Below are 20,170 nucleotides of genomic sequence, written 5' to 3' on the forward strand. Positions count from 1 at the left end.
AAATCCTCATCTATTCAGTATAATCGACCCAGTTTTTTTTTTTTTTTTTTTTTACTGTAGAGAAATTTAAGAGCTATAGGAAACATTAGAGAAAACAACGAAGGTCATATGAATACTTGCCAAGATGCACTTGGTTGCAGTTTAATTTCCTCTTCAACTTTCATAATAAATGTACCGATAAGGTCAGAAATATAAAAATCCACCTTATTGTTTACTAGTACAAAATAAAAACAGGCTTTTCACCAACTGACACTCCTTTGCAAAACTCATAAGCAATTACTCTTGGCCCAAATTTCACCTAAAACTTTCATGTAAAACTTTCCCCAATATCACTGTAATCTGACCACATCCATATTATAATACTAATTTTGACAAATAAGAGGTTATTAAGTTTCTGTATTTTCTCTACTTTGCTGTAAACCTCTAAAGCTCTTCCTACGAAAACCGTGTTACCTGGTCGGACTTGAACGGTTACCAATGAAAACCGCATAAAGTGCTGCGGAATGGAGATGAGAGAGATATCAAGTGTGCTCTTCTCCCCAAAGAAGTCATGACTTGGTAGGGAAGGAAAAAGGGTCAAGAGTAAAAGCCCGGTAAAAGCACAAAGATGTAGAATCAGTATCCTTAGCGAGAGAACACGGCAGCCTGCGCTCCAGAGCCCTCAGTTCGGCTAGGAAGAGAGGGACAAGATGTGGGCCGCGCCTCCCAGAGTGTGCGTGTGTTAATATGCGATTCTCTCACACCGCCCACAGGCTCTGGACACTCATCACATCCCAGCCTGGTCAGCAAACAACAGCTGATGCGGAATCCTCCACTACCCAGACTGTCCACGCCTATATCCAGCCGCTAATTTCACGCAGACCGGAAGCTCCTTTTCCCCGGCTGGCAGGCCTACCAACTAGCGCCGATAGGAACCGGAAGCTCCACTGCCCCGATCGTCGGAGCGCGTCTGCGTGGGTCGCACAGGCGCAGTGGAGCTCGGACGGAGTTGTGGGAGGGGAAAAGGAAGAGGCGGAGGGGCGGGGCCGGTCCCAGAAGATGGCGGAGGCGGGGGTGAGTTGGGGTACTCCGGCGAAGCGCCAGTGACTTGGTGCTGAGGGAAACGGCCTGAGGAAGGGGGTGGCCGTTAGGAAGAAGAACTGCTGGTGTTTTTGCTGCCTAGGAACCCTGCTGGGAAGTGTGAGGAGATAGGACCATAGATGGGGCCTGAAGGGCGAGCGGCTTCTCTTACCTGGAGTAGGGTCGGCGAGGTCCGGAAGGAGACAGCAGGGTCGGGGAGAGGTCGTAGGAGAGGTCGAGGCTCATCGGACAGTGAAATGGTGTCTGAGGGGAAAGAAAGCTGGAGGACGGCGGGAAGGGTGACCCTGGAGACCTGATGGGGATGGAGGTCGGCGAGCTGTCAAGCATAGAACTGTCAGAATTTGAGAGGCTTGTAGCCTGGGAAACTCTGATTTGGGAGGGGGATGGATCTAAAAAAAAGTAGATATTGCAGTAAGTTTAGAATCCACCAAAAATATGTTTGGATTGGAATTGGAAACCTTTGGAGTAGGTGGGTGGTATGCCAAAAACAACTATTGTTAAAACCTAGAAGTGGTTGATGAGTTCCGGGGATTTTAGAGTGAGTCATTGGAGATTAGTAATCTGGAAAAGAAAAGCAATGTGGATGATGGGGGACGGGGGAAGGGTACTAAAAGAAGTGATAACGATCCATGCCCAGTTAGTGTTGGAAAAAAGTTACTGTAGTGTGATGTTAAATAGTCTAGGAAAATATACTATGGAGAGCTTACTGTTTTGTAGGATTGATGAAGAAATGCTTTAAGAAGGAATGGATAGACTTGACAGCTGGGTCACTGAAACTGGCCCTGATCAGTATTGCATTGGAGCTGAAGATTGCAGGGGAAGACAGGCTCCAGTCCTGGGTGCAGAAAGAATAAAGGCAGCCAAGCAGTGGCTAGATTGTGTTTTCCAACTTTTGGATTTGACCTTGATAGCACATGACTTTGGGAAAATGAATGAAGGGGATGCTGCTATTAATAGGGGTCCCACAGAAAAAGAAAATCAGCCATGATTCTTTCTATTTTCTCCATTCTTTCTGTGGACATTATGTTGAGTAGTGTGTTTAGTTAGAGTTCTCTGTACACATCTGATATAAAGTGACCAAGCTGTGAATTCTGTACATTTGGGAAAGAGTTTGATTCTTTTTAAACTGACATCTGTTGCTTTTATATATGGTGGGCTGAAAAGGAAAAGATAAAATGCAATTCAGTAATTTAAAAAGTTTGTTTTCATTGTTATCACAAAATTATTCCCAAAGGATGGAGCAACCTTTTTAGGGACTGAGATTTGATATTTAAAAGTGAATGCTGCTTGCTAACTGGTTTCTGTGTTTGGATTTTAACGTCCAGGGGAAAGATGAGTTTCAGTGTCTTCAAGGCAAACATGCTTTTCTCCCTGTGAGTCACATGTGTATGCTTATATTTAAGGAGAGTTCAACTTTTTCATTGGGTTAAGTATGTGTTTCCTAATTTAATGCTTATTCTATTTTAAGAATGCCATTCCGATTAAGAGAGCATGGTGAAAAAGATGTGAGGTACTAATTTAATTTTATTATTTAGTATACTATGTGACCTAAGCACCTGGAGAGACAGGGTAATCTGAGGGAGGAGACATACTTTTTTGACTACTAGTGATTGGAAGATGAGTGATCTTGTTTAGTTTTAGGTGTTGCAATTTTAAAAATACAACTGGTTCTTAAGATACTACGGATTTTGTCTGTGTTATTTGTTTTCAATTGCCTGTTGCCTAAAATTGTCTTAGTGGAAAATATCAACTTCAGTTTTCATTCACAGAGTCTAGAATTACTTCTAACCCTCTTTTAGTCATCTAAAAGTAATCATATTAATTCATTAACAGGTAATCATATTCATATATCTGGACTAATGTTTTTTCCAGTTTTGATGATTTGTTTTTTTATCCAAACTATTTGAACTGTTTTTCTTTTGGTTCAGTAATGTATTTTATAGAAATTAAGGGTCAGGGCTCAAGGTAGAATGTTTCATGTCCTGTGGAAGCTTTTTTTTTGTCAGCTGTTGAGGAAAAAATAGCATTATTTTGGTATTAAGAGTAGTTTATTGATATGGCTTTAAAAACTGCTTCTTATGTGGTCTTTAAATTGTTTTGGTATGGTGTTTGTAGATGGAGACAATATAGTCAAATAAATAATAGTCTGGACCTGGAGTCAGAGTACTTGTGCTAGTCCTGGTGCTACCTCCTAACGGTTTTATGATCTCAAAAATTACTTAACCTATTTTATTTTGTAAAATGGGGATTAAAAATACCTGCCTACTTAACAACATTATTGTTGAGGGTCTGTTAAGATATTGCCCTCTAAAGGGTATCTTTATTCTAGAGACTTCTCTGATCAGCAAATTATTTCTCGAATAATCTAAATTTTTCAAATGTAGATTATTTTTTAATTTTGGAAAATTGAATTTATCGTTATGTAAGAGTAATATTTAAAGGTAGAGGTACAGTTGTTTTAAGAAAATAATATCAATACATAATCAGAAACCCAAACTTTAAAACAAATTAGGGCATACTTACCCCAGGAGCTTTCACTTTAAAATAACCCACACCCCTAGTGTGGGTTATATTATAATATAACCCCTAGTGGGTTATATTATAAACAACATGCTTTTTTTAAGACCTTAGTTGTTCCATGGTAGGAAGTGAATGGTCTTCTGGAATCTCTTATCCCTTTCAGGAGTCTGGCCATGTCCAGAAGTTCATTTTACATGTTTGTGGTAGCGAGATCCAATAGAACAGGGTTGATCTTGTCACCCCACTTGACCACTTTGGGCCTCATTTGCTTTGTCAGTAAAATGAGAGAATTGTTAGATCCCCAGATTCTTTTGGATCATGGATATTTTGAATAGTTTATATAAATTGTGGAACTCTCTTTCCAGAAAAATGCACATATGCACAACTTTTTTGTTCTTGTTTTGCATCAGGCTCCCATACCCTTTGGAATAGATGATCTCCCAGGACTCTTTCATTTCTTAAATTTTAGGATATTGTAATTCTAAAATATTCTAACTTTTGTTTTTGTCTACAGTAATTATATACTATTATCTTATGTAGTTACAAAATTAGATTTTTGGACTTTTAAAAATATTAGCTTAAAAACTCATTTAAATAAACATCAAACAATGTTATTTTTTTTTTTAAAGAAAACTTTTGGGGTAAAGTAGGAAACTATAAACAAGCACTACCAAGAAAATTTGAATAAACAGCTGTGGTAGAAAACATAAATAAACAGTGTAGAGTGTCTCTAGCAGACTTGAAAAAGAACGAGGAAAGAGTCTCTAGCAATCGGTGGCTCTCAGTGAAGGGTATTGCCTCTCTGGGGGTATTTGGAAATATGTAGGGACATATTTAACTATTTCAGATTGAGGAGGGGGCATGGACTGGCATTTATTTAAGGGGCAGGAGCCAGGGATGCTAAATCTTTTGCAATGGTTAGGTCAGTTCTATGCAACAAAGAATTGTCCTGCCCAAAATGCCAGTGCCCTTTGATAAACACTGGGGTGAGTGAGTGTGAGATGGGGCCTACTACAACTGAAAACACTTTTAAAACCAAAGTTATTTTGTTCTTTTAAAAGCATTGTAATAAAATATCCTTTGCCATTAATTCTCTTTTGGAAAAAAAAAATCACAAATGATTTACTAGTGCACTTTGGTTTCTTAAAAATGTATATAGTTGACCTTTGAATAACATAGGTTTGAACTGCTTGGTTCCACTTATATGTGTATTTTTTTTTTTTTCAATAAATACAGTTGGCCCTCAGTATTGTGGGTTTCACATCCACGGATTCAACCAACTTTGAGTTGAAAACAGTATCTTCAGTCCATGGTTGGGAATCCACAGATAGGGAGGGGGTGACTATATGCATTGTTGTATGTCATTTTATATAAGGGATTTGAGGATCTGCATTTTTTGGTATCTGTGGGTGTGGGGAATGCTGGAACTAATCCCTTGCAGATACAAAGGCCAACTTTAGTTAAGTTTTGGCGCATCAGAAGTTATGCACAGATTATTTGACTGCACACGCATTGGCACCTCTAATCCCTGCATTGCTCAAGGGTCAACTTCATGCTACTCTTTGTCTTCTAGTATCTTTTAACAGCAGAAGTGGGGGTTTGCTATGTCCAATGGAAGTTTGGGAAGTGAAGAGTCGACTGTTGATCTAATGCAGTCCATAAGTTGGCCATGTGATTTTTTTCCCTTCGAAACACCTTTTATTCCTTGATCTAGTATGTTTAAAGAAAATTTCAAGTAGTTTGTATATTTATTCTCATGGTTTTTGTACTATTATACAGTGGCCTACTTACATTGGCATTAGTACCTTGAGAATATATTATAGATGAGATTTTTTTCTAATGTCTACTCATCTTTTCAGTAATCAGAACCTTTTCTATAGACCCATGTGCCAAAAGAGGTCTTAGGAATTGGGCTGTACTGGGACTCAGGTTTAGAGGGAGGAGAATCAGTCATATGTAAGTTAAAATTCAGGTTCTAATAGTACATTTCATGTGACCATAAGCAAGTTGCTAAGTCTTTTTGACTTAATATCTTCATTTATAAAATGAGGATGATCATACCTACCTTTAGGATTATTTTGAAGATTAGAGTTACTATATGTCTGGCATGGAATAGGCCCTCTTCCATATGTGGATGCTATATCAATTGTCATGATCATGATGATGAAGAAAGCTGTAGGTACTGAACACCTCACTAAGTGACCAGAACACATGACATGCTGGATACCACAAAATGGAATAGTATGCAAGACCAGGTCAGGAGGAGATGTTTTCTGGACATTTTCAGTTGGTATTTAGAGTCTGTTTTCCAATGAATCAGCTGTAGTACTATTTTCTCTAGTCTCCTAAGCTGTAGAGCTTAATTATGCTGTAGACTAAGTAGGCTGAGGAGAACTAGCTTGAGGACAGAATTCTTCCCCTTGAGTGTTGGTTACAGAGCTTTAAGTGGGACACAGCTATGGGCCTGGAGAGAGCAGGTCAGATCTGGTTTCTGAGCTTGGTGTATGTGTAGGTGAGTGGGTGATGGCCTGCTTTTGGTAAGACACTTTTGTGTAGAAATTCAAATATATAAGCATTAAACATTAAAACACATCATTTTGTTCTCCTCTGGAGGTTGTCCTCATGAGCAAGTCACATTTTATTGTGAACAATTCAACATTGTCAGTCAGAATGTGTTAATTTTCTGTAAAATATAAATTTATTTATTTTCCGTAAAGTGTAAAGATTTAGATAGAAGCAGACTTTGGGAGTGTCTCAGATAACCTGCTCTGCTTTTCTCTGAGGTGGAACAAAACATTCTTAGTATTATTCTAACCTTTAAGTCTCTTACTTATTTTGCCCTAGTAAATGTAAGTGTAGCACTTTATTTGTTATTATGCATATAAAATGTTTTATCATGCATATAAAATGTTTTTTAAACCTCTTCTTATTTAGTAAATACTAATTTAAATAAATATATAAGCTTGTCATTTTATTATTTGTCCTTTTAAAATAATTAGTATTGAAATCAGGAATATTATATAATCATTGACCCACATTGATTTCTTTTTTCTTATCTCTTGCAGGATTTCTGGTAGGTCTTATTTTAGGACAAGATGCTGAACTATTGAAACACCAGTCTGCTTTCATTCATAGACAGTTGGCTTTTCAGCTGGGAAGCCTTTTTTTTTTTTTTTTCTTTTATTGCTGGCCTACTGAACTTATGAAACCATGGCAGAAGGAGAGACAGAGTCACCTGGGCCCAAAAAGCGTGGCCCCTATATCTCATCTGTGACTAGCCGGAGTGTGAATTTGATGATTCGAGGAATAGTACTATTTTTTATTGGAGTATTTCTTGCATTAGTGTTAAATTTACTTCAGGTTCAGAGAAATGTGACTCTCTTTCCACCTGATGTGATTGCAAGCATCTTTTCTTCAGCATGGTGGGTACCGCCGTGCTGTGGCACAGCTTCAGGTATGTGTGGGTTGTTTCTGTAATGCTTAGAGTGAAAATAGGGTAAATGAGTATGTTGTCTGAACAATACTTTTTTTAAAAAATAAGCTTTATGGAGGTATAATTTAAATACAACAAACTTACCTGTTTTAAATGAACAATTTGTTGAGTTTAGACAAATGCATCCAGTCATGTACCCACACTACGATTCAGCTATAGAACATTCCCATCACCCACAGATTCTCTTGTGCTCTCCTGCAGTCCACTCTCCACACCCCCAGCCTCAGGCTTCCACTGATCTTTCTATCATTAGTTTATTTTGTCTAGAATGTAATATAAATAGAATCATAGAGTGTGTACTCTTTTGTGTCTGATTTCTGTCTGACCTATGTCCTTTAAAAATATGTACCTGATTCCCTTAGGGATTCAGCTTTTAACTTCTTAATTTGGTCCTTAAGCCCATTTTGTATAAGTCTTATATTTTTAGTTATTTTGATCACCACTGTTTGGTTTTAAGGGTTTGATATGTGTGTTATGGTCTTCTTTTTGAAGTAGATAAAAACTTGAAAGTTGGAACAGTTTTATTTAAGTTTAAAGCCTCACGTTGTTATGTTTTAGATTTTTATATATGCTGCTTTCCTTGGCATCTTGTTTTCAGATGTACTTCAAGAATAATAAATACTTAAAGAGATCAATAAGGTATATTCCCTTTGCTTAAAATCATTATCCTATTAGATACTTTAGATCTTTTTTTGGTAGACACTGTGTAGTGGGTAAAGAGGAGCATTTCAGAATGTCTTATTGATGCTAACCTTTCAAAAATGGATAGCTCTTTAGCTTTTCTTTTCTTTTCTTTTCTTTTTTTTTTTTTTTTTAGGCAAGGCAACCCTTGGTTGACCTCACAGATTGCAAGGACTTTGTCAGTTTACAATACCTTATTATTTATTTATTTATTTTTTATGCCTATAGCACCTGGTCTTCCTAAGTGGTCTCCCATCCAAGTACTAACACTCACATCCAAGTACTAACATCCAAGCCCAACACTTAGCTTAGCTTCTGAGATCAGACGGAATCAGGTTTTTAGCTTTTTTCTAATAACCAAAACCAATAGATTAATAATAGTTTATATAATAAAGTAATAGAAAGAAGCCATAATTATGTAGTAGAACAGAATTCCGATTAAGGGAGAATATTGCTTTTTTGGAATGTCCGGTGTCTCATACTTAATATACATGAATACGTTGCAACATATTGTAGTTCCATCTTGATTTTCATTCTAGAGCTTGGAGGTGCAAGGGTAAGGAGGTAGGTGTGAGATGTTTTAGAATGACCTTGTGAAACCTACTAGGCCAATTATAGAATCCCACTGCATTGTTGAGAGGACATTGTCATGGTAAGATTTCAGTATGGTTTATATATTATGTCTCACAGTTACAATATTCACATCAAAAGAGTAGTTATAAAGGTGATAATTCTTAGTTTACACAGGGTTATTATTATTCTCTAAGAGGCAAAACAGATAGAAGATACCATAAATTATGTTTCATCATTCTCAGTTGTATCTACTGGTCTTCATGTATTTTCCTTTCTTTTGTTTAAACTCATAAAAGAGAAATAAAGTTTTCCTAACTACTTTTTTAGTTCTTTGTTTATTTTCTACTATGGTATAGCTGTTGCTTGTCTATCAATGGAAGCTTTTATAGACTTAGAAGAACATGTCTTAAGAATAGATAAAAGGAAGGTCAGAGGAGGGAAACTATTACTTACTAAGTGTCGACTAATGTGCTAAGGTGCATCCTTTAATCCCAAGAATCTGTACAGCAACTTTGAAAGTGAGATATTTGACATTGCGCTTATTTTGGGGGATTGAGGAAGCTGAGATGATGAGAGGATATCAGTGAACCCAGGGTTCTAGAGCCAGTGCATGGTTTGGCTAAGTCAGATGTCACATGCTGGGGAAAGGGAAGGTGGGAACTACTCACACTTCCTCCACTCAGTGCCTGTTTCGAAGCCTTCAGACTAAGTGGGAGGCTTGGACGGAATGCAGTGGTGTGTGTGGCACATTCTGGGCTGGGGCAGGAGAGCTTGGCTGAGGTTTTGTTGTATCTCCATTATGGAGAGAAATGGGCTGTGTCTGTCTCTGTGATGTGGGCACTTTTCCCACACTCACACTAGGGAAGGAAAATTCCAAATGTTAATACTATGGTCAGTCACTTTGATCTTACTTTCCTTCCTTTTTCTAGCTACTGGATTTCTCACACTTACAAACTTAACCTCACACCTTTTTATTGGGCGTTTGCATTTACATTTCTTGCTTAACTGTTTCTTCTGAAAGCAGTTCATTCTGTGAGGCATCTGGGCAAAAGAAAATAGAAAAGCATTGGGAAATCTAGAGTCCAGTTATTTCTCCCTCTGATTTTGTCGAGTAAGTCATGGCGTTTAGTAGATGAGAATGAAGATAATCAGATTTGTGGAAGGTACCAAAGAAGAAAATGGATTATTACGTAATTGCTCCCTCTACTCACCTCCCCTGCTTTCCCCCCGCCCCCTAGTTTTAGGGAATATATCAAGAAAAAAAATGTAAATGATGTCAGAAAGTGTGTATGAGTTTGTATGTTTATGTAGCATGCATATATTTTTGACTATATTGTGTTGGTATGCATTTTCAAAGCTCTCTAGTTTCTCATATATTAAAGTCAGAAGATTTGGTAACTGTCCTTTGATTTTCCTTTTCAGCTAATATGTATAGACTGAGCAGCTTCCTTCTGGAGGGTCTTTACAATCACCACTTTCTGCATGTAAACAGAAGGGCCCTGATTATTTGCTACTTTTCTCTGTAACACGTAGTACTGGGAAATGGGCTATTGGTGCCTCTGGAGGGACAGCTAGTAGAGAACTCTGGTACATTGCTTTGGATCTCATTTTCCTTTTCTTAGTTCTCTATTTTTAGTTTAATAAAGATTGGTATTTCAAGTTAACTTATATGCAGTGCATTAATTGGAGTTAGAAACTTCCTGAACATTATTGAGGGCCACAAAGAAATCTTAAGAATAAACAGGAGGAAAAAAAAATAACAACTGTCATTGTGTGGGTAAAATAATTGGAGAAGTTAAAAAATCACAAGTTACCAGATTGTATTCATATCCATAAAACTAATGTCTAATTTTAAAGGGAAAAAAAAATCTTTTTAGCCATGCAGTCATTTACCCAATTTCTGGAGAGCCCTGCAAGACTCCAGCCTCTCTTTCTCACCTCTCTCACCTCCCATGTCCAGTTTCCAAGTTTTACATCTTTCCTCTGTCTCTTTCTTGGTCCAGGCCCTCAACCACTCTGCTTGGAATTTTTAGTCTTCTCTTTTTCTGCCTGTAATTTTGTACCACCCTCCAGCCTCCCCCTCCGCCACCCCCCTTCCCCATCAGATATTCCATACTCACTGCTGTAAGAGCGATCGCCTCTCTATCTGGTGGTACAGGTGTGTTTTCATTATGTTCCTGGTTACCCAGTGTCTGCAGGGTAAAGTCTCTATCATGTGACCTTGCCTATTTTTATCTTCCTCAGAGTCTTTCTGGACCCTGAGCTCCCTTTCTACCTAATGCTTACAATTTCTGGGTAGTACCAGGTGTTTTCTGTTCCTCATGCTTTTTCTCAAATGCTTTGCTTTGATTAGAAAACCCTTTCCACATCACTCACTTCCTGAATGTTCCTGCCTTAAGGATCACCTTTTCTGTGAGCCTTTCCTGACATCCTAGTGCCCTGTCTTTCCTCAGTACATGCCAGGAGCAGACTGGCCCCCTCTGGGCCCCGTCAGTACTACCCCTAATACCATAACACAACTTGGATGTTTTTACAAACTTTTCTGTTTTTAGTCTTGATAGGCTGTAACTAGTCACTGGGAAATAACTTAAATATACAGGCATACCTTGGAGATATTGCAGGTTTGATTCCAGACCACCACAATAAAACAAATATTGCAATAAAGTGAGTCACATGAATTTTTTGGTTTTGTAGTTCATATAAGAATTATGTTTACACTATACTGTAATCTATTAAGTGTGCAATAGCATTATGTCTAAAAAAGCAATGTACATACTTTAATTAAAAAATATTGCTAAAAAATGTTAATCATCATCAGAGCCTTCAGTGAGTCGTAATCTTTTTGCTGGTAGAGGGTCTTACCTTTAACTTGTAAAACAAACAAACAAACAAACAAACAAACAATATCTGCAAAGTGCAATAAAGCAAAGTGCAATAAATTGAGATATGCCTTATCCAAATATATGTGATTTTGAGAACCATCTATTAACCAGGACTGTGTTTGCATATAATTTTACACAGACATGATTTTAACAGAAAGAATAAAAGAAGCCCAGACATACCTCTGCTGAGCTCTTAAACAGCGGAGCCTCACTGTGCTATAGATATTGCTATCAGACTCTGCCATGCCTTCATGTAAAGGGAAGAAAGAAGACATTTAATGGGAAGTGACAAGCTTCCTCGAATTCTCTCTCTCAGTGAGCAGCCGAGAACCATGCATACTCAATGGATTTGATTTTTATTGGCAAATCCCAAGGTTGGCAGCATGGCAGTTTAAATTCCTTTTGTGTTTTTGCTTTCTCTCCTCAGGTGTCTCTCACTTGCGAGTCTGACATCACATGCATAAAAATATAGTCAATTTTACTTATTTATATCTTTGCACACACGTTGGTACTCTGTGATAATTCTTTACCTATGGCATCAGCCGCTGAGGAAAATTGACTTGGAATGCCTGATCTTAGTTGATTTTACTCAGCAACAGGCAAAGGGAAGAGAGAGCAAGAGCGAGTGAAGAATGACATATGAGCTGTTAGTTTCATGACCCCTTAAGGAAAAAGAAGGCAGTAATATTCTTTTGGATATATTTCATCTCTTAGACATGCTGGTTGCCACTTTAATTTTGTAGAAATTTGGAAATGCTGTCAGTTAATCTCAAGATTTTAGAGCATAGCCTTTTAAATAGGAATATACAATAAGTCCTCTTTTAAACTCCTAGGTAGGTTCTGCAACATTAAGCAAAACCATATATAACAGAACCAATTTTACCATGGACTAACTGATCTAAACAAGAGTTAAGGTCCCACAACATAATGAAATGATGGTGAATGAAGCAGTGATGGTGAATGAAATGATGTTATTCGAGAATCTGCTGTAATATGAAAGTTAAATTTACTAGTAGTTTTTGGAGCTTTGTATTACTGAAGTTTGTTAATCTCTTGATGGTCTGTGAACTATTTTCAGCAAAAGCCTAACTCAAAGGAGCCCTTGCAGTTGTTTTGTGGATTAGAGAATGCCACATCATTGTAACATCTCACCTCCCTATGGAAGGACAGTCATTCAGCCTCTTTTCCATGCTGCTCTATTGGTCTGTTAGCCTGTGATTTTTTTTTCATATTAATTGATTTCTGTTTTCCCTCAGAGATTTAACACATCGTTTGTGAGGTATATATAGCCATCATGAGGCCAAGCAGTGGCTTCTGAGGCACTTAGATTTTGGTACAATAGTTTCATCAGACATCATAGGTAGTAGTATTGGACCTTTTAAACGTACTTTTCAACGATGTGACATCATGTCTTTATTACCAATGGCAGCATAACAGTCTGTTTTTAGGAAGATTAGTAAATCAGAGCTTCCTAGCTATTTCCTGTTAATCTGTGGAAATATATTTTCCTTATAACTTATTACAGAAAGTTTGAGTTCATTGGGCTTTTTTTAAATGACTAATTTAACATTTAAAATCCTTTTCAACTAAATGAATAAAAAGTTGAGGTTTGACAAGTATCTAAGTTAAAAATTGGGTGAAAATATTTTGAGTCTCAACCATGGACATTTTGCGTACAGTTATTCATAATTAATTATACAGTTAGCAGTCAAAATGTTCTTTCTAAAAGTAAGAAATATACTAAAATTATCCTTTAACAGTGAATTTAAATTTTTACCAAAAATATATAATTCTTATAGACCATGTTTGCTCCATTTTTTCTATGTACAGGATGAGTCTTACATACAGATTTCTGTTGTAAATTTCCCTGCTTTGACAATATGACCCAGAGTCTCATTAGAGGGCCAGGGTGGAAGGGAGTGTCAGATCAAGGTGCTACATCCAGGAGAGGAAGAGCTTCTTTAAATAATCTTTCAAATGCTTATGGTGATTCTAGTGACTCTTAGCTTAAGTTTAGCCAGTATAGCATTGGAGATGACTTAATTTTTCTCTCTCTCTTTTTTTTTTTTTTACAGCTGTGATTGGGTTGTTATACCCCTGCATTGACAGGCATCTAGGAGAACCACATAAATTCAAAAGAGAATGGTCCAGTGTAATGCGGTGCGTAGCCGTCTTTGTTGGTATAAATCATGCCAGCGCTGTATCCTTTTTGCCATAATGAAATGCATATTAACAGAGCAGCTTCCCACAAACCAAAAGTTAACCAGCGCCTTGCAACTTCACTGTTGTCAAATTGTGATATGCCCACTTAGTCATAAACAGAATGAGTGTCCTATTGTTGAAACATCATAATAGCAGCTATGTGATGCTACTTCAGTGTGGGAGTTTGCCTTTCATTTAAATCTCTGTTTTTCAACATAGCTTAGAAACTTTGCACGTTTAAAAAATTTGCATGTATTAAATTAGGTTACTAAATTGCTTACATATAATTTTGGTAATCTAACATTGAAACAGGTAAATTTTCAAAGGATTTCTTTCCTCTATTTCTTCATTTAAGGTTCATCAGTAAGGACATGTGGTGGTTTCAGGGGCTGGTTGTTTTTTTGCTTTTAATATAAAGAACCTATAATTTTTTTTTTTTAAAAGGCCGACTTTTTATTTTTTTTAATCAACACCAGCAAGCCACATAAATGTTCTTAAAGGTGGCATAAATAGAAATATCCAATTTACAAAAGGTTTTGCCCTCATAAGGCTTTCATCCTATCATTCTCCCTACTTTTTTCTCTCCACCCCCAGCTTTCCTTGGGAGAAGAAGATCTGGGCAACACTGGCTCACTCTTCCCTTTTCTAGAATTGATGTGGGTGGATGTCTTTGTTACAGGGAAGAGCAGGAGGTGTGGCTCAGACTATCCAGGGTTTCCCCTTGTAATTCTGCGCTGAGTTCAGGGCTCGCAGTTAGCTTGAGAGAGAGTGGGTCATGTGGCAAGTAGATTCCCATGCCTTTTACAGAGGTGTTTTGGAGAAGCGTGGGGAGAGGAACCAAGGCAAGAGGCAGAGTCCTAGATGCTGAAAACACATCTGCCTTTCTGTTCCTGGTTGTGCTGGCCCTTGGATATCTGTGGATTTGTACATCCCTTAATAGCTGTTATTATTTTTGCTTTTCTATTTCTTGTTGTATTAAAGAATTTCCCAACATGTTTAATTTAGTGAAATTTTTGATATTTAGGATTTTATAACTAACAAAAAGATAGACTCGTAGGATATTATATCTAGAAGAAAACTTAGAAATCACCTAGTTCCACATTTTCTTTATTAAGATAATAAGACAAATGAAAGCTAGAGAGGTTAGGTACTTTGCTAAGTCATTCACAGTGTGAGGCTGTGCCAGAACTGTCACCAGACCCCAGAGATCCTGACTCCAAGTATCCTATCCAGAAGCCCTCCCAAGTATTTAAATTCTTTCTGGTGGGTTAGGCCTTTCCATCTCAGACATTTCAGCGATTTTTAAATTGAGAAATTTTCAGGAATTTAAAAACCTTTATGTATCTAATTTACATTTTATGCTTTGGTCACTCTTTTCTTTCTCTCTGAATGAAATACTTAAATATAGCAATCTTAGCTGTCTGGTCATCCAAAATGTTTACAAATTTATAACATAGGCTTAATATTAGATTACTTAGACTTCATAAAATCATATGGGACCATTTTTAAGATTGATATTTTTTTTACCTGTTAACCCTAGAAGCCTCCTTTTTTGCTTTGACTCTTAATGAAGTTAATTTAGTTAGCAAAGATAGAACCCAGTTAATGTCAAAGTCTACTCTTTGCAAGAATGTTTATTGTGTAGAGAAACCAGAGCTCACAAGTTTTCCTTTGTGGTGTTTTAGGTATAATGACTGTTAAAGAATAAGAAAAGCTTGTTCAGAAATCATACCCATGAACTATAGGTTTCTTGATAAGTCACGCTTCATCAGGGAATGACCTTGAGGGAGTGGCTCATAACAGCTGAGAAACAAGCACAGTGGATATTCAGAATACCAGCTGGTAGGGTAAGGGAAGGGGAAAGGTGGTAAACAACAGGGTGTTAAAGGAAGTAGGAAATGGTTTTATAGGTATTTTTGAACTTGTACTCTTTTCTCTGTAGTTGTAGCATGGCCAGTTAGTTTGGCAAGATACATAGTCTTCCTTGGGGAGCTGGATAGAGAGCCAAGATGTGGCCTTTGGGACATAGATAATGCCCTTTTAATGATACTTGAAATTAATTCCTTTACTGTAATCCTCTAGCAAAGAAATGAGAAAATTGAATTTGTAAAGCTTCATTTTGTCCAGAGATTTTGGAGTAAAAAAAGGCTGTACGTTTGTGAATAAATGTTTAAGTAGGTGATAGAAATAAAATATCATTCGAGCAAACTGTCTTATACCAGAATGTCTCAAACACCAAAATAGCTTGGCAGGTTGCAAGATAATGTTCACTTCAAGGCTTTATCCTCAACAAATTAAAACTAGAACAGTTGACATAATAGAAAGGGATACTGTGTCCTTGGTACTCTTGTTTCTGAACTGCATTATTATAAAATGTGTCTGTCAGTAAATCATGTAGCGAATGTGGTACCCTGTTAAATAGCTGTCAACTCTTCTATTTTCAAGTTCCTGTGTGATTCTCAAGTAATTCTCAATCCTTTTGAGAAATAATGGTTTTCTTTTTGCAAAAGTGTGTTCTTTTAGCAAAACTTGTGTTCTGAGGCTTCCAGTTACATTGTTTGTAAAGAAAACATTTCTCAAAAAAATAGGTCTGATCTTATAATTGGGAATGCATATAGAGTGTTTTTTTTTTATATTTGAGGAATTACAGGTTAGTAGGCTTTATTGAAGAAATATTATGCCATCTGTGTATCTTTAATAAATACCAGAGACAGTTTTAATCCCACCTAATTTTATACATTGTATTAAAAGACTGAGTGCATTCTAGGATAAAGCAATTAATTCCCTTCTTAACAGTAATGTCTCTTATTTTAGAAAAATGAACAGGTGATATGATTTGGTTACAAGTTTTAAGATGACTCTTTAACACTGATTTCAGAAAGTGGATTTTGATAACAACATACAGTTGTCTCTCACACTGGCTGCACTATCCATTGGATTGTGGTGGACTTTTGATAGATCTAGAACTGGTTTTGGCCTTGGAGTAGGAATTGCTTTCTTGGCAACCTTGGTCACTCAGCTACTAGTCTATAATGGTGTTTATCAGTAAGTATTCTTTTTGGTGCATGTTTGCTAAAATAAATGATAACTGAATTTAGAATTGAGGTTTTAAAATTGGGTTAGCCACTTTAATCTGAAGAGTAACTGATTTCTGTTGTAATTGTCTTAATAAGTTTCATTGTTCTTCTGAGTTGTTAAAAACATTTCTATTATTCTAGATATACATCTCCAGATTTTCTCTATGTCCGTTCCTGGTTACCATGTATATTTTTTGCTGGAGGCATAACAATGGGAAACATTGGTCGACAACTGGCAGTGGTAAGCTGATGTTTATTTAATCACTTTTCTGATTGAGATGTAAGATAAGTTTTCTCCAAATGGCAGTCTTTCTTGAAAGGAAAGCAATTTTCGAAGATAGCATTCTTTGATTTCTGCCTGCAATTCCGTGGAAATAATTCACATGGAAGAATTTAATCACAAATGTATTTAAAGTTGAAGGAAACACTGGATGGAAAAGCTAAAATATGTTATGATACAATGATATGATTTATCCTCTCTTTTTAAATAAAACTAATTTGTAGATTTCTACTCCATTAAAAGGGAACAATTTTAAAAGTGGAAAGAGGCTCTATGAATAGTGATGTCACTACAATATATATAGATTAGTACTGTCTCCAGCAAATCAAGATGTTTGATCATTTTAGTTAAGAAAAGACATTGTTGATAATCCCAGTCATACACAGCAAGGGTCAGGGAGTAACATATAGAGGCAGTTTCATGAATAAGTATTGTCATTTTAACCATTTTAACCAGCAGGAGAATTGAGTGGTTTATGTTGCTGTCTTTTTGATAATCTAGACATCCAGTTATTCTAAGTGCATTGGTTTCCTTTATTTTAAATTGTGGGTGTATATTTTTATAGCTGTATTTCTAAAATGTTGTTTTGACTGGAAGCTTTTTCTAATAGATTTTTTCCTTTAAATTGTAAAGTGACTTGAAGAAATATCTGAATTCATTCTCTCAGTCTTATCCTTAAGTTCATGACCTTTCTTTTGCTGATTTACCTTATTGAGCACTCAAAAGAAACCTACTTTGCTTCTTTCATATTCTAGAACTGATCTGAATCATACACTGTTATCATTTGTTTGTAATACATAACCCTGTCTTTCTCCTGCTTTTGACTCAGCCTCTTGTAGAATGTGAATTTTCTTTTTTCCAATCACATTTGTCATTTAATACTAATAGCTGGGTAACTCTCAAATGTTTTGAGGAATAAAGTGGGTGTAGATTAATGAAATCTTAATTTTTAGAAATTTTTAGTTTATAGAGAATTTACTATTTAGAATAAACCTTAATTTGTTAACCTTTTAACCTTTTAAATTTTTCAGTATGAATGTAAAGTTATCGCAGAAAAATCTCATCAGGAATGAAGAAGGCAAAAATACTTTTTTTGTACAGAAAACAAGATGAAAAGGGCATGTAAATGGTAGCTACGCCAATGAAACTATGGGCTGTGAAATTGCCGGATGCAGTTTTCTCCTTGATTGGTATATATAGATATATATATATACACATATACACATACATATATTACTGCAATCTGTGATTGCTTCACCTGTAAATCGGTTCCAAATCTTTATGTATTTGACTTAAATAACTGTAAAATATATATGCACTACATTAAAAATGTTGATTAATAGATGAAATTAAAAATTTTTTTAAACATACCATATATTGTATCACAATGTTCATGTGCCAAAATATTCTGTTACTGTCATGAAGAGTATAAGAATGCTTTGAACAATTTACAAGCTCAGTAAAATAAAATAAGAGGAAAGCCAAAAAAAAAAAAAAAAAAAAAAAGCAAATGGAAAGCTGGTATATTCTTTTTCGCTTACTATTGTGCCTTTATTTTTCTAATCACAACAGTATGACTTATGGGTGTCCTAATGTGTAGTTAGTTTCTATTTTAATGTTGTTCTAGAGAACTTTGGATATTTTAATATATGGTAAAAATGAACTTTTATAAAATGTTTTTCAAACCTACATTATTGGAGAGAGAGGAGTAATTTTCTGTTTTGACTTTATTTGAGGTGAATGGAATGAGCAGGAGAGGTTATCAGCATTAAATTGTTTTAAGTCTAAACCTGGAAGAGTATATATAATTAAAAGTAAGGACCATTGGGGAATTTAACTAGAATAAATATGTTTTAGATATACAAAATGACCTGCAGTGCCACAAAGTGTTAAGTGATATTAACTGTCATTTGTAATATAGAATCCTGCAGCTTTCGCACATGGAACATGTGAAAAACCCCAAACAGATCAAAATTAAGTTTCTAATTTTATTAGGTTCTGTTCTTGGGCTCTATATTACAAACCATTTTAGCTGGGCTTGGTTGTATGACTGACTGTCAGTGGAATGCCATCTGTGGAATGGATGGGCACATAATTTCTTATGTGTTTGTATACCCATTAGTGAATAGTTCAAGCCTGTTTAGGAATATAGTGAGATGGCATATTGTGCATGTTGTAGATCCTGTTAACAATTTTGTGCATATCCATCCAACAACCAGAACCATTTAAATGTGGCTCGAACATATTTTTAGTTAACTTTTCCCCCCAATTTTTATTTTTGAAATTGATGGTAATTGTCCAATACAAAAGGGTGAAATCTTCTGCTTACTCTGAATGTGTGTTTATGTGTGTACATGTGTGCTGAATTGAGTGAGAAAGAATGTATTTGCATATACAGATGTGCATGTGTGCCCATGTGTAATATGTCAACTAGATATTTTTAAAATTTTTGATTTTAAAACCATTGCTGTCAGACTGAGATCTTGTGTGCCAAACTTTAATGTGCTTTTATATTTTAAGACTGAAAGTGTTAAAATCCTAAGAGGATTTCACGTTGGATATATGTACACAATCTTAACTACAGTTGTGGAAAACATACTACTATAATTTATTACTCTGTCTTCCAGATAATGTATTCATTTAGAACAAATAAGGTATATTTTTAGAATCAACTTTGTAAGCACTATAAATCTTTAATAAGTTATAAGGTATATGATGTGTTTACTTTGCATTGCTGTTAAAAGCAAGATGAATTAAATATATAATTATCATCTTGTTTAAGAGTCTTTTTTCTTGTGTTAATAAGAATATAGTACTGAAGATTAATAAAATTAACATGGTTGAATTTACTAAGAAATCATGAAAAGAAATTAAGTTTGGTATTATAAAAATTGAGTGATGTTATTTTGGGATTCTTAAATTGCTTTCAGATCATCTAGTAAACAAGGAAAGATATTTATGGCAAAATAATTTTTTTTGATATTTTGCTAGTATATGAATAAATTACATCTTTTTCTTTTTTTTTTTTAATGAAAGAAAGTAGTAAACATCTTTTAATTTTCCTGTATTGGCAGTGCTTTATTATTTAAAGTTATAAAATGAAGAGTTGAAAACTGAGTCTATACTCTAGAAAAGCACAAAAAACAATTATGGTTAGCTTAGCCACAACCCTGCTAATACTTTTGTTATAAAATTTATTTGTTTGCACTGAACTATGTCCCCATCTTTAAGATCAGTGAAACCTCTGAGTGGTGCATATATTTCACACATCTTATATTTTCTGGTAAAATTCAGACTTGGTCATCATTATTAAATGCCTCTCTAATTTCCTTGACTCACTTACCTGTGTGATGAAGTATGTTTTTTGTGAGGTAATTCTTTC

The 20,170-nt window shown here is 35.7% G+C and overlaps 1 protein-coding gene across 3 annotated transcripts; it reads left to right on the plus strand.

Moving 5' to 3' along the window:
- The first annotated feature begins 986 nt into the window (after nt 1-986).
- Nucleotides 987-19,564, plus strand: INSIG2 (insulin induced gene 2). Of its 3 annotated transcripts, none has more exons than XM_016151387.2 (6): nt 987-1,053; nt 6,666-7,054; nt 13,305-13,429; nt 16,310-16,476; nt 16,650-16,749; nt 17,820-19,564. In XM_016151387.2, the coding sequence occupies exons 2-6, from the start codon at nt 6,811-6,813 to the stop codon at nt 17,859-17,861; spliced, it is 678 nt and encodes a 225-aa protein (XP_016006873.1). In that variant the 5' UTR covers nt 987-1,053; nt 6,666-6,810; the 3' UTR covers nt 17,862-19,564. The 3 variants fall into 3 exon arrangements, with proteins under 3 accessions (XP_016006873.1, XP_036092825.1, XP_036092826.1); XM_036236933.1 differs by having other exon boundaries at nt 1,037-1,053; nt 6,666-6,673; XM_036236932.1 differs by lacking the exon at nt 16,310-16,476 and having other exon boundaries at nt 1,020-1,053; nt 13,305-13,389.
- The last annotated feature ends 606 nt before the right edge of the window (nt 19,565-20,170 follow it).

This window comes from Rousettus aegyptiacus, unplaced genomic scaffold (genome assembly GCF_014176215.1).
Source record: "Rousettus aegyptiacus isolate mRouAeg1 unplaced genomic scaffold, mRouAeg1.p scaffold_m13_p_2, whole genome shotgun sequence".
Lineage (NCBI taxonomy): Eukaryota > Metazoa > Chordata > Mammalia > Chiroptera > Pteropodidae > Rousettus > Rousettus aegyptiacus.

Bases quoted from the DNA above. Each gene is read 5' to 3' on its own strand.
- INSIG2 (XM_016151387.2), top strand. From the start codon at position 6,811: ATGGCAGAAGGAGAGACAGAGTCACCTGGGCCCAAAAAGCGTGGCCCC. The intron at 13,430-16,309 runs GTATCCTTTTTG...CACTGATTTCAG, and splicing joins GTATAAATCATGCCAGCGCT to AAAGTGGATTTTGATAACAA. The intron at 16,477-16,649 runs GTAAGTATTCTT...CTATTATTCTAG, and splicing joins GTCTATAATGGTGTTTATCA to ATATACATCTCCAGATTTTC.